This window comes from Bombina bombina, chromosome 5, assembly GCF_027579735.1.
Source record: "Bombina bombina isolate aBomBom1 chromosome 5, aBomBom1.pri, whole genome shotgun sequence".
NCBI lineage: Eukaryota > Metazoa > Chordata > Amphibia > Anura > Bombinatoridae > Bombina > Bombina bombina.
Genome location: NC_069503.1, coordinates 818,498,289 through 818,512,438, shown reverse-complemented (window position 1 = coordinate 818,512,438; position 14,150 = coordinate 818,498,289). Strand labels below are relative to the sequence as shown.

The 14,150-nt window shown below is 39.5% G+C and overlaps 1 protein-coding gene across 1 annotated transcript in view; it reads right to left on the bottom strand.

Moving 5' to 3' along the window:
* The window catches only part of LAMA1 (laminin subunit alpha 1), a 289,080-nt gene that overhangs the window by 121,885 nt on the left and 153,045 nt on the right, over nucleotides 1-14,150 (bottom strand). Inside the window, exons 21-23 of the mRNA XM_053714935.1 lie at nucleotides 8,529-8,709; nucleotides 3,886-4,022; nucleotides 90-326 (exon numbers count right to left, since the gene is read on the bottom strand). Of these exons, the coding sequence (XP_053570910.1) occupies nucleotides 90-326; nucleotides 3,886-4,022; nucleotides 8,529-8,709 (555 nt within the window). The remainder of the gene's footprint in view (nucleotides 1-89; nucleotides 327-3,885; nucleotides 4,023-8,528; nucleotides 8,710-14,150) is intronic.

Sequence of the window (14,150 nt, the reverse complement as noted above, 5' to 3'; positions counted from 1 at the left end):
TGTTTGCCCTCTAAATTACATTTGAGTACAAGAGGAAACTTAGTTAATGTACCTTCTTAGTTGTACAGAATGTTGTTCACAAAGCTTACCTTGCAAGCGCATACTCCAGTATCCTCCTCACAGCTGCACACCTGTTGAGTGTCATCACACCAAGCTGGTTGTGTCCCTCTTGAATCACAGTCACATGAGACACAATCGGGATAGTTTCGGTACCCAAACACACAATTTCTGCAGCTTGGCCCACCATAACCCTCTCTGCAGGAGCACTGGCCAGTGGAAAGGTCACACTGGAGGCTGTTAGAACCGGCATAACTGCAGTTGCATTCCTGCAAAGCACAAGGTAATATATTTATAAACGCACAGCCTCATTAAGGTTATTTGTGTCACTTTATATGCTATATCTGAGACTGGAAATTCTTTATTAAATGCTTCAACCCATTGGAAGTAGTCAGACTGCAAAGTTGTATCCAAGCCAAATAGAAATGAAGTAAACTTGGTGGCTAAGGTAAGACATGTGCATTAGCCTGTTATCAGGCAGACATGATATGAGATTGCAGTGCAGGTTTCCTTCTTCTTCTTCTCTTAAAGCATCAAGTAAATATCATGTGCATAATAGCGGTACTAGTTACTTAGAAGAAAAAGGTCAGCAATTTAATATCACATTCTTATGGCATTTGCTGTTAGTACAATATGCTTATTTATTTATTTTTTCATTATATTATTTTATCCTAAACCTGTGATTCTAATGATTTTCAGAGCTTCTTTTTTTTTTTTTTTTTTTTTTTAGCAACATCAACTACCAAACCCAACAGATGCTGCTTACTGAGTAGGTGACGATTTATGAATTACTAATGTTATTAACAGACAACACTATTTTAATATACTTAAGCTTTGCTTATTTCCTTGACATTTATTTATTATGTTTTATTCTTATTAGCTGGCGTTAAAACTGAAGTGATTGCCATTTGTAAAATGAGCACTTCCTTAAAGGGACAGTCTAGTATTAATTAAACTTTCATTATTCAGATAGGACTTTTAATTTTAATCAACTTTCCAATTTACTTTTATAATCAAATTTGCTTTTTTCTCTTGGTATTATTAGTTTAAACTAAACATAGGTAGGCTCATATGCTAATTTCTAAGCCTTTGAGGGCTGCCTCTTATCACATGCTTTTTAAATCTCTTTTCACCACAAAGAGACAGAAAGTACACGTGGGCCATATAGATAACACTGTGTTCAGGCACAGAAAGTTATTTAAGATTTAGCACAAAACAATGCTAAATTTAAGACAATAGATAATAAACAGTCACAGTCATGTGATCAGGGGGCTGGAAGAAGGTTCCTAGATACAAGGTAATCACAGAGGTAAAAAGTACATTAATATAACTGTGTTGTTTGTGCAAAATTGGGGAATGGGTAATAAAGGGATTATCTATCTTTTAAAACAATAACAATTCTATGGTAGACTGTCCCTTTAAAAGACAGCTCACTTTGTTCAATTCATTATAGAGACAAACAATGGTATCCATCCATACTGGACAGTTGACAGCAATGTTACAGCTGCTTTGTCATGTGGTTCTCATATATTTCTGTCCATTACACTGTGCTTCAGCCATGTCACTGATAACCCAATCTGATGACAGATGAGTAGTAACATTATGATTATTAAAGGGACAGTCTACACCAGAATTTTTATTGTTTTAAAAGATAGATAATCCCTTTATTACCCATTTCCCAGTTTTGCATAACCAACACAATTATAATAATATACTTTTAACCTCTGTGATTATCTTGTATCTAAGCCTCTGCAAACTGCCCCTTTTTTCAGTTCTTTTGACAGACTTGCAGTCTAGCCAATCAGTGCCTGCTCCAAGATAACTTCATGTGCACGAGCACAGTGTTATCTATATGAAATACGTGAACTAACACCCTCTAGTGGCGAAAAACTATTAAAATGCAATCTGAAAGAGGTGGGCTTCCAGGTCTAAGAAATTAGCATATAAACCTCCTAGGTTAAGCTTTCAACTAAGAATACCAAGAGAACAAAGCAAAATTGGTGATAAAAGTAAATTGGAAAATTGTTTAAAATTACATGCTCTATCTGAATCATGAAAGTTTATTTTGGCCTAGACTGTCCCTTTAATGCTGGGTTTGCAGTGAAATCCTTAACCCCTTGAATGCCAGAAAGGACTGCAATTCATTGTGACTGGTGTTAAATGGACATAAAATCTATTTGCATGCTGGGATTGTAGAGACCCAGAAGACTATTTTTAACTCAGTAAACTTAAAAACAACACCTTTAGCCAATCATATGAATGTGTGTTGGCAATATAAAAATGATTAAAGTCTGGACTGGAGTCTTTAAGGGACACTGAACCCAAATGTATTCTTTAGTGATTCAGATAGAGTATGCAAGTTAAGCAACTTTTTAATTTACTCCTATTATCAAATTTTCTTCATTATCTTGGAATCTATATTTGAAAAGCAAGAATGTAAGTTTAGATGCCGGCCCATTTTTGGTGAACAACCTGGGTTGTTCTTGCTGATTGGTGGATAAATTCACCCACCAATAAACAAGTGCTGTCCAGAGTCCTGAACCAAAAATTGGCTGGCTCCTTAGCTTCGATGCCTTCTTTTTCAAATAAAGATAGCAAGAGAATGGAGAAAAAATGATAATAAGAGTAAATTAGAAAGTTGCTTAAAATTGCATGCTCTATCTGAATCACTAAAGAAAAAAAAAATTGTGTTCAGTGTCCCTTTAATTTCCAAGCATGGACATATTTCCATACAGAGAAACTAGGCATTTGCCCTAAGAATAACCTTTAAAATGGGTGACATACAAATAAATTATGTTTTTTAATATGCTAAAATAGCTGTTTGCTAAATATTATAAGTCTTCTTGAAACAGTATGATATCTTTCACACTAACAGAATAACTTGAAAGCATTATTTAATTGTGTCTATGACTCAGTGTTCTTTTTTTTCTAGAAAATTTGGATTCTAAAGTATTAAAAGCACATTGATGTTTTTGGAATAAATTTGCATTAATTGCTACAGTTTATTAAGGTATATTCACCAAGAATTTGCATTAAAATGGCATAAGAGACGCATAATTGTTTGTTAAGTCAAAGTCAGTATTTTTGACATTTCCAATAATCTAGCCAAATTACACTTTACTATTCTTTATTATTATCCAATTAATCACTGAAATTAAACACAGAGCACAAGTAAGCGCAGTTTTAACAACAACTTGAAGATGTTAAATTAAAAAAATGAACTTTGAGACCCATAATAAAGTTGCATGTAAATTTAGTAAATAATTTGTAAAATAAACATATAGTTAAAGGAACACAGAAGTGAAAGTAAGTCTATAACATTTCTCGTGCAATTAATACTGTGCATTAATCTAAGATTTTTTTAGTTTATACAAATTAAGATCCTAAGACCAATAAATAAAAATAATTTTTGAGGATCAGATAGCAGCAACTATTTTACACCACTACAGTTAAATTAGACGCAATAGCTGCATTTTATTTTATTCTTTTGAGTGCAAGGTCTTATAATCTTTATATTAAAAATTTACTTTTTTCTACCTCTAAACATGCTCTAGTCTCAGAACATAAGAGCTCAATATGTTGGCTATTTTTTTACAATACATTCATGTTTCCCAATAATCTATAGCGAATTGCAAGGTCAGTTTTTGTTTTTTTCCTAAATGCAATCTCAGAATGTTAAAACCCTGCCCAAAACCCACCCTGAACCACTATGATCCCATCCATAGATTGCTCCTACAGCAGCCCAAGTCCAAATTAATCTTTAGAAATGCATGGAGGTATTCTATATATTGCACTGCTACTGTCATAGTTTCAAACCACATTTCATACCAAGCATCCAAGCTCAGGATCATGTCCCCAGTAGTTGGCATCACAGAATTCACATTTCACTCCATGAGTGTGCGGAGGGCAGATACACTGACCAGTCTTAGGGTCACAGTTATTTTGAGTGTGCTCACAATCACAAGCTACAGAAGGAAACTCACACGCATTAGCCTCAAGCATTACAATCATTATGTTATTTCTATTTAATAATATGTTAAATTCCACTATTTTTAGTACATTTGACATTATGAGTATCATGCATATATAATTATTATTAAAGGGACATAATGATTACATTTGAAATGTGCATAACTGTATTTCAGTTTTGAATTAAAAACACTTGTGCTGTAGATTTGTATCAGCACGAATGCTTCTATTTTTCCCATGGCATGACCCATACACCACATTTTTTCAGAGAGCCAGCAATGGTATGTATTATGCCAGCTATAACTTAATTTGAATCATGCAAGCTACAGCTGACTCTCTGAACAGGCAAGGTGTTTGAAAGCTGATGCACAGGGCATGAATAGCATATGTGTGTACCCCTATATGATGTTTAGCAGGTAAATCCACTACAAAAACTGGTCAGTAATTAAAAAAACAAATATAAAAGAAATAGTAGTTTTTAGTCTGTGTTCAGGGTTTTGTTATCTCTGATAAATGGAGCCATAACAAAATAAGTATTGTTAATACAGAAGCATATCAGCTTAAAGGGACATAAAACAAGTTGGGAAAGAGACAAAATATAATAATATGTACTTTAATTACTTTACCTGCAAATTTATACTGCAGTGCCTTTCCATTAACCCTTTCTTTTTAATCTATGAATTGTAAAGCTCTAACTCCCCCACACATTTCCTTATATGGCTGTACCTATATCTATTGTTGTTTTGGTAGAATACAAAAATGCATAGGGATTATCTGCTGGAGCATGTCTAGAAGCTGTGAACTAAGTTGAAATACAATGCCTGTGTCTAAACGCTGATAAGGGTGGGTGGAGTTGGCTGCTCCAGGCAGCTTAGCTATGTAATTCATTTTGCTTATTTTTGAAGATTATTTTAAAATACTTGCCAGCAATTTTTAAACATTCTTTTTATGCAAACTTTTTTTAATTAATTAGCCCTTTTAGGATATGCACAGATTTCAACTTGTTAGATGTCCCTTTAATTACACAGGAAAGTTTAAAAGCAACTGGCTGTCCGGATAAAGCACACAAGGTTTAAAATCTTTTACATTCAAATTGGGAAAACAAATATATATATATATATATATATATATATATATATATATATATATATATATATATATATATATATATATATATATATATATATCTTTCTATCTTTATTTAAATTTTGGCCTCAGTGCCCTATTATTGGCACTGCAGCTAATCTGTGAGCAGATATATTAACTGGTTTGTAAGCATTGCATATGTGTCTGACACTCAAGTGTTTCACAGATGTAGAAATCGTAGCATCTCTCTCCTGTGCAGACTGACAGGGGTAACCGCCAAGCTCCTCCACAATGTCTTACACACAGCAAAGTCCAGCAGCACCGAATGTTTCAATCATAAAAGACCTTTATTATTCATCTTAGGGTCATGCCATATACAATGTTTTGCGTTGCAAGCCCTTAATCATGTATGCTTTTTCACATTGATTCTCCATTTTAATAACTCTCTTAGCTTCTCCCAATGAGTGGAGCTTTACATTTCTTATCGCAACCTAGTGATCGCAATACATTTATACACCTGTACAGATGAATTAACCCTGTAGATACCAAAGTTAAAACTATATACTAAAAACACTTGCAGCAAAACACTATATACAATATAAAATCAGCTACCTATTTAGTTGTTGTTTAATAAAACTCATTGGGTAACCCCTTTGCAAAATCTTTTTAGCCATCTCATTAAGTCTAACCTCAGCCCTATTCTGTCCTGACACAATCCTTTTTATTCATACAAACTGACTGTAAGGTAAGGATCTAACAGTATTTCTAAGGTATAAACTATTTTAATGTAAGAGGCTATTTCAATCGGTGGGTTTTATTGTATAGGTCTGTTTTAAGGACTCCATCCTCCATGTACTTTAAAGATACTAATGACTTTATAAAAAAAACTGGGGTCTTTACAATTAAGTACGAACAACATCATATTTGTCAGTGTAGATGTTTGCAGTTTATATACTGCTATAAAACATGAAAGTGGCATATCTGTAATAGGAAGTTCTTTGGTTAATTGAACAGAATATACTATGGCACAAATAATCTTTTTGAGGAATTGTTAAGGATTGTTCTGTACCAAAACTATTTTTTGTTTCAAGATAATTTTTTCTTGCAAAAACAGGGCACAACCATGGGGTCCAATGTCACCCCCACATATGCTAACATATACATGAGCACATTTGAAGATTTTTTTTTATATGAGAACAAATTGTTTCTACAGTATGCAGCCATGTGGTGGCACTATATAGAGGATGTTTTGGGTATGTGGTATGACGACTTTGGATCCTTGGAAGCCTTTGTATAGAATTTGAATTGCAGTATGAATTATATTAAATTTACGCTCACTTTAAATGAAGAAACTGTAAATTGTATTGATACTACAGTATACATAGAGAACGGAGTCTTTAAAACGGACCTATACATTAAACCCACCAATAGAAATAGCCTCTTACATTATAATAGATTCCAACCTAGAAATACAATTCGATCCTTCCCTTATAGTCAATTTGTACAAATAAAGAACAGAATAGGGCTGAGGTTAGACATAATGAGATAATTTATACGTTTTTGAAAAAGGGTTATCCAGTGCGTTTAATTAAACAAGACCTTCATAGGTCCTGGAAAGACAATAGCAATAGTTATGGCACAATTAGGGCAAAATTACAAGTCAAGCAGCTAATCAGTTGCGAAAACACTGCGCGCATTATGACTTTTTCGCATTTGGGGTTGCGCAGCTATTACAAGTTGAAAAATAACTCATTTTGCACGCGCGTTAAGCCGCTTATTCCAAAAAAATGTGCCTATAGATCTCAATATATATATATATGTGAATATCTCTTTGAAAATCTGAGATATTGTTTAATGTGCATAAGATTGTAATGTAATTTTTTTTCATTATCTCCATAGGTAAACATATCTCTATACATATTAATCCATGTTTCTCTATGTATGCGTATGTAGGACAATGTAAAATACCTGCGTCAGCTTTTTTTCTAACACCCAAGATCTTGTATCTTTGAGCCCTTATAACTTTTGTCTGCAATATTTTTTTAAAAATATTTTTTATTAGACAGTGTTAATTTGAGTGTAACTGTACTTTGTAATGTATTTTTGAAGTGTTTTGTCAAAACTTTTATGTTCCACAAAACTGTTAACTACAGCTCTTCGACCGTGGAAAGGATTGTTGTCTGAAAGGTGAATGCGTGTGTGCGTGCAATTGTGATTTTTCAAAACTTGTAATAGCTGCGCAATAGAAATTGTGAAAGAGCATATCGTGCGCAGAAAACTCATAACACCAACTTGTAATCTTGCCCTTAGAGAGAAAGCAAAGTGGCTGGTATTTATTACTGACCATACAGATTATGATAAACAAATTATTGGTATTCTCTAGAAACCTTAGCCAGTAGTGTAACAATGCAATCCAGAGGTGAAAGAATTTGACTTGCTTGTTAGCTTGTAGAAGGAGGATAAATATCAAAGATGATCTTGTACAGACTGATATTGAGAGTTCTAAATGTTAAACAGAGTAACATTACTGAAAAGAAACATGGATGCTTCCCTTGCCTAAATTGTAGTAAGTGCAATTCAATGATAAAGGGCTCCAGTTTCACACATCCTCAGACAGGAAAGAGATACAATATTAGAGGTTATTATACTTGTAACAACACATATGCTGTATATTTGGCGAAGTGTCTGTGTGGGAAGGTTTATGTGGGAGCGACGGAGTTTGGGAGAATATTAGTGAGCAAAAGAGCAATATTAGGTGCAAAAACATGGAGGCTCCAGTTTCCTCACATTTTCTACAACATGTACATATTTTAAGCCAATTATGCTTTCAAGTTATTGATCACATTACAAAGTTGAGAAGAGGAGATGATAGGCAGCTCCTGTTAAAAAGAAGGGCGGTGCATTGGATCTACACTCAGAATTCAATGCAATGCAATCAATGTGATAAAGCATACATGATTAAGGGCTTGCGGCCCAAAACGATGCATATGGCATGACTGTAAAATGAATAATAAAGGTCTTTTATGATTGAAACATTCAGTGCTGCTGGACTTTGTTGTGTGTAAGCATGTGCTCACCAATCAGTATATGTATGTATATCCGGTGATTAATAAATATAAAAGCAGACATTTTTAATAGAAACAGAATGCAAGAATATTAAAATGTTTGTGACTGAGCAAAATAGCGGCACTGACATGTTCCTTTGCATTACATTTTTAATTTGGTAATATTTTTTTGAGTTTTGTGTCAGTTTTCACAGGTATAATCCAGAAAAATCAGACAAAATACATAATGGAAGTATAAATATATACTGTATAGTTAAACGTAATGCCAATCTATGCATTATTTTATCCGTTTTATGGTCTGCAGAAGCTAAAAAAACGAATTAATTAATTGAATCAGTGGATAAAACTTACGTGTGCACCCATCTTGCTGGAATGCATAGAATCCATGAGCACAAATGTCACACTTGTTACCAGCAACTCCAAGAACACAAGTACACTGCCCGGCATCATTACATGCGCCAGAGACAGAGCCTGACTGGCTACAGTTACAGGGAAGGCAGCCAATGCTAGTGGTCAAGCCATAGTATCCTTCCTGTAGGAGAAAGCATTAGCATTGTTTCTCAGTTTAAACAGATTTTGTACATACAACATTTTACAATGAATAATATTAAGGTGACCAGGTGACCTACTTTTTAGGGACAGTTGCGAATTTGGGTAGTGTCCATATTTTTTTGTTTTGTTTTGTTAGGGACAGTCCTGAATATGGGTAGTATGTCCTCAATATTTTAAGGGTCTCAGTCATGCTGTCCCAGATTGCCTTGAATTTGCCCAAATGGGCTTCCAGTCCCTTGTCCCAGTGTGTAAATGGCAAAAAACAAGTTCATTTTCCAAAAAAACAGATGTGGTTACTCCAGTCCAGCAATGGTCACTGTAATGCATCACAGTTTACTTTCACAGTGAAAGTATTAAACCGTAGTTCACTTGCTCTCTTCCTTGTGGAGGAGCATAAAACTAGTGGAGGGAACAGGGAACTAGGGCAATCCCCAGTGCTATGGTGATCTTCATAGGTGTTATCAGTGCCTCAGTGCCTGTATGTGTGCTATACAGACCAACTGTGCCTGGTACAATGTGTGCAGAGGTGGAACAGTTCTATACTTAAATACTATAGCAGGGTAATTTGTTATATATGTATGTGTCAATTTCTTATTTGGCTCATAAAGTAGTGTATGTAGTTTCTCAATATTCTGATTGCATCCTAAATTTAATTCTGACTGCATCCTATATGTCATTTATGTAGGTTAACTTATAGCATGTGCTAGCATAAGGAGGCAGGTGATATGTGTTTGGGACTGGAACATCTATAACTACATCATGGGCGGCTATACAGAGGCAGGTGTTGTGAGTTTGGGACTAGCGCACCTAAAGCTACAGCATGGGCAGGCATACAGAATCCGGTGATATGTGTTTGGGACTGGAGCACCTATAGCTACAGCATGGGCAGCCATACAGAATCAGGTGATATGTGTTTGGGACTGGAGCACCTATAGCTACAGCATGGGCAGGCATACAGAATCAGGTGATATGTGTTTGGGACAGGACCACCTATAGCTACAGCATAGGCAGGCATACAGAATCAGGTGATATGTGTTTAGGACTGGAGCACCTATAGCTACAGCATGGGGAGGCATACAGAAGAAGTTGATATGTGTTTGGGACTGGAGCACTTACAGCTACAGCATGGGTTGGCATACAGAGGCAGGGATAAGGTATTTGGGACTGGATCATTTACAGCTACAGCATGGGTTGGCATACAGAGGCAGGTGATATGTGTTTGGGACAAGAACACCTATAGCTACAGCATGGACAGGCCTACAGAGGCAGGTGATATGTGTTTGGGACAGGAGCACCTATAGCTACAGCATGGGCAGGCATACAGAAGCAGGTGATATGTGTTTGGGACAGGAGCACCTATAGCTATAGCATGGGCAGGCCTACAGAGGCAGGTTATATGTGTTTGGGACAGGAGCACCTATAGCTACAGCATGGGCAGGCCTACAGAGGCAGGTGATATGTGTTTGGGACAGGAGCACCTATAGCTACAGCATGGGCAGGCATACAGAAGCAGGTGATATGTGTTTGGGACTGGAGCACCTATAGCTACAGAATGGGCAGGCATACAGAAGCAGGTAATATGTGTTTGGGATAGGAGCACCTATAGCTACAGCATGGGCATGCCTACAGAGGCAGGTTATATGTGTTTGGGACAGGAGCACCTATAGCTACAGCATGGGCAGGTATACAGAAGCAGGTGATATGTGTTTGGGACAGGAGCACCTATAGCTACAGCATGGGCAAGCCTACAGAGGCAGGTTATATGTGTTTGGGACAGGAGCACCTATAGCTACAGCATGGGCAGGCCTACAGAGGCAGGTTATATGTGTTTGGGACTGGAGCACCTATAGCTACAGCATGGGCAGGCATACAGAAGCAGGTGATATGTGTTTAGGACTGGAGCACCTATAGCTACAGCATGGGGAGGCATACAGAAGAAGTTGATATGTGTTTGGGACTGGAGCACTTACAGCTACAGCATGGGTTGGCATACAGAGGCAGGGATAAGGTATTTGGGACTGGATCATTTACAGCTACAGCATGGGTTGGCATACAGAGGCAGGTGATATGTGTTTGGGACAGGAACACCTATAGCTACAGCATGGACAGGCCTACAGAGGCAGGTGATATGTGTTTGGGACAGGAGCACCTATAGCTACAGCATGGGCAGGCATACAGAAGCAGGTGATATGTGTTTGGGACAGGAGCACCTATAGCTACAGCATGGGCAGGCCTACAGAGGCAGGTTATATGTGTTTGGGACAGGAGCACCTATAGCTACAGCATGGGCAGGCATACAGAAGCAGGTGATATGTGTTTGGGACTGGAGCACCTATAGCTACAGAATGGGCAGGCATACAGAAGCAGGTAATATGTGTTTGGGATAGGAGCACCTATAGCTACAGCATGGGCATGCCTACAGAGGCAGGTTATATGTGTTTGGGACAGGAGCACCTATAGCTACAGCATGGGCAGGTATACAGAAGCAGGTGATATGTGTTTGGGACAGGAGCACCTATAGCTACAGCATGGGTTGGCATACAGAGGCAGGGATAAGGTATTTGGGACTGGATCATTTACAGCTACAGCATGGGTTGGCATACAGAGGCAGGTGATATGTGTTTGGGACAGGAACACCTATAGCTACAGCATGGGCAGGCCTACAGAGGCAGGTGATATGTGTTTGGGACTGGAGCACCTATAGCTACAGCATGGGCAGGCATACAGAAGCAGGTGATATGTGTTTGGGACAGGAGCACCTATAGCTACAGCATGGGCAGGCCTACAGAGGCAGGTTATATGTGTTTGGGACAGGAGCACCTATAGCTACAGCATGGGCAGGCCTACAGAGGCAGGTGATATGTGTTTGGGACAGGAGCACCTATAGCTACAGCATGGGCAGGCATACAGAAGCAGGTGATATGTGTTTGGGACTGGAGCACCTATAGCTACAGAATGGGCAGGCATACAGAAGCAGGTGATATGTGTTTGGGATAGGAGCACATATAGCTACAGCATGGGCATGCCTACAGAGGCAGGTTATATGTGTTTGGGACAGGAGCACCTATAGCTACAGCATGGGCAGGCATACAGAAGCAGGTGATATGTGTTTGGGACAGGAGCACCTATAGCTACAGCATGGGCAAGCCTACAGAGGCAGGTTATATGTGTTTGGGACAGGAGCACTAATAGCTACAGCATGGGCAGGCCTACAGAGGCAGGTGATATGTGTTTGGGACTGGAGCACCTATAGCTAAAGCATGGGCAGGCATACAGAAGCAGGTGATATGTGTTTAGGACTGGAGCACCTATAGCTACAGCATGGGGAGGCATACAGAAGAAGTTAATATGTGTTTGGGACTGGAGTACTTACAGCTACAGCATGGGTTGACATACAGAGGCAGGGATAAGGTATTTGGGACTGGATCACTTACAGCTACAGCATGGGTTGGCATACAGAGGCAGGTTATATGTGTTTGGGACAGGAGCACCTATAGCTACAGCATGGGCAGGCCTACAGAGGCAGGTTATATAAGTTTGGGACAGGAGCACCTATAGCTACAGCATGGGCAGGCCTACAGAGGCAGGTGATATGTGTTTGGGACTGGAGCACCTATAGCTACAGCATGGGCAGGCATACAGAAGCAGGTGATATGTGTTTAGGACTGGAGCACCTATAGCTACAGCATGGGGAGGCATACAGAAGAAGTTGATATGTGTTTGGGACTGGAGCACTTACAGCTACAGCATGGGTTGGCATACAGAGGCAGGGATAAGGTATTTGGGACTGGATCATTTACAGCTACAGCATGGGTTGGCATACAGAGGCAGGTGATATGTGTTTGGGACAGGAACACCTATAGCTACAGCATGGGCAGGCCTACAGAGGCAGATGATATGTGTTTGGGACAGGAGCACCTATAGCTACAGCATGGGCAGGCCTACAGAGGCAGGTTATATGTGTTTGGGACAGGAGCACCTATAGCTACAGCATGGGCAGGCCTACAGAGGCAGGTGATATGTGTTTGGGACAGGAGCACCTATAGCTACAGCATGGGCAGGCATACAGAAGCAGGTGATATGTGTTTGGGACTGGAGCACCTATAGCTACAGAATGGGCAGGCATACAGAAGCAGGTGATATGTGTTTGGGATAGGAGCACCTATAGCTACAGCATGGGCATGCCTACAGAGGCAGGTTATATGTGTTTGGGACAGGACCACCTATAGCTACAGCATGGGCAGGCATACAGAAGCAGGTGATATGTGTTTGGGACAGGAGCACCTATAGCTACAGCATGGGCAAGCCTACAGAGGCAGGTTATATGTGTTTTGGACAGGAGCACCTATAGCTACAGCATGGGCAGGCCTACAGAGGCAGGTGATATGTGTTTGGGACTGGAGCACCTATAGCTACAGCATGGGCAGGCATACAGAATCAGGTGATATGTGTTTGGGACAGGAGCACCTATAGCTACAGCATGGGCATGCCTACAGAGGCAGGTTATATGTGTTTGGGACAGGAGCACCTATAGCTACAGCATGGGCAGGTATACAGAAGCAGGTGATATGTGTTTGGGACAGGAGCACCTATAGCTACAGCATGGGCAAGCCTACAGAGGCAGGTTATATGTGTTTTGGACAGGAGCACCTATAGCTACAGCATGGGCAGGCTTACAGAGGCAGGTGATATGTGTTTGGGACTGGAGCACCTATAGCTACAGCATGGGCAGGCATACAGAAGCAGGTGATATGTGTTTGGGACAGGAGCACCTATAGCTACAGCATGGGGAGGCATACAGAAGAAGTTGATATGTGTTTGGGACTGGAGCACTTACAGCTACAGCATGGGTTGGCATACAGAGGCAGGGATAAGGTATTTGGGACTGGATCATTTACAGCTACAGCATGGGTTGGCATACAGAGGCAGGTGATATGTGTTTGGGACAGGAACACCTATAGCTACAGCATGGGCAGGCCTACAGAGGCAGGTGATATGTGTTTGGGACTGGAGCACCTATAGCTACAGCATGGGCAGGCATACAGAAGCAGGTGATATGTGTTTGGGACAGGAGCACCTATAGCTACAGCATGGGCAGGCCTACAGAGGCAGGTTATATGTGTTTGGGACAGGAGCACCTATAGCTACAGCATGGGCAGGCCTACAGAGGCAGGTGATATGTGTTTGGGACAGGAGCACCTATAGCTACAGCATGGGCAGGCATACAGAAGCAGGTGATATGTGTTTGGGACTGGAGCACCTATAGCTACAGAATGGGCAGGCATACAGAAGCAGGTGATATGTGTTTGGGATAGGAGCACCTATAGCTACAGCATGGGCATGCCTACAGAGGCAGGTTATATGTGTTTGGGACAGGAGCACCTATAGCTACAGCATGGGCAGGCATACAGAAGCAGGTGA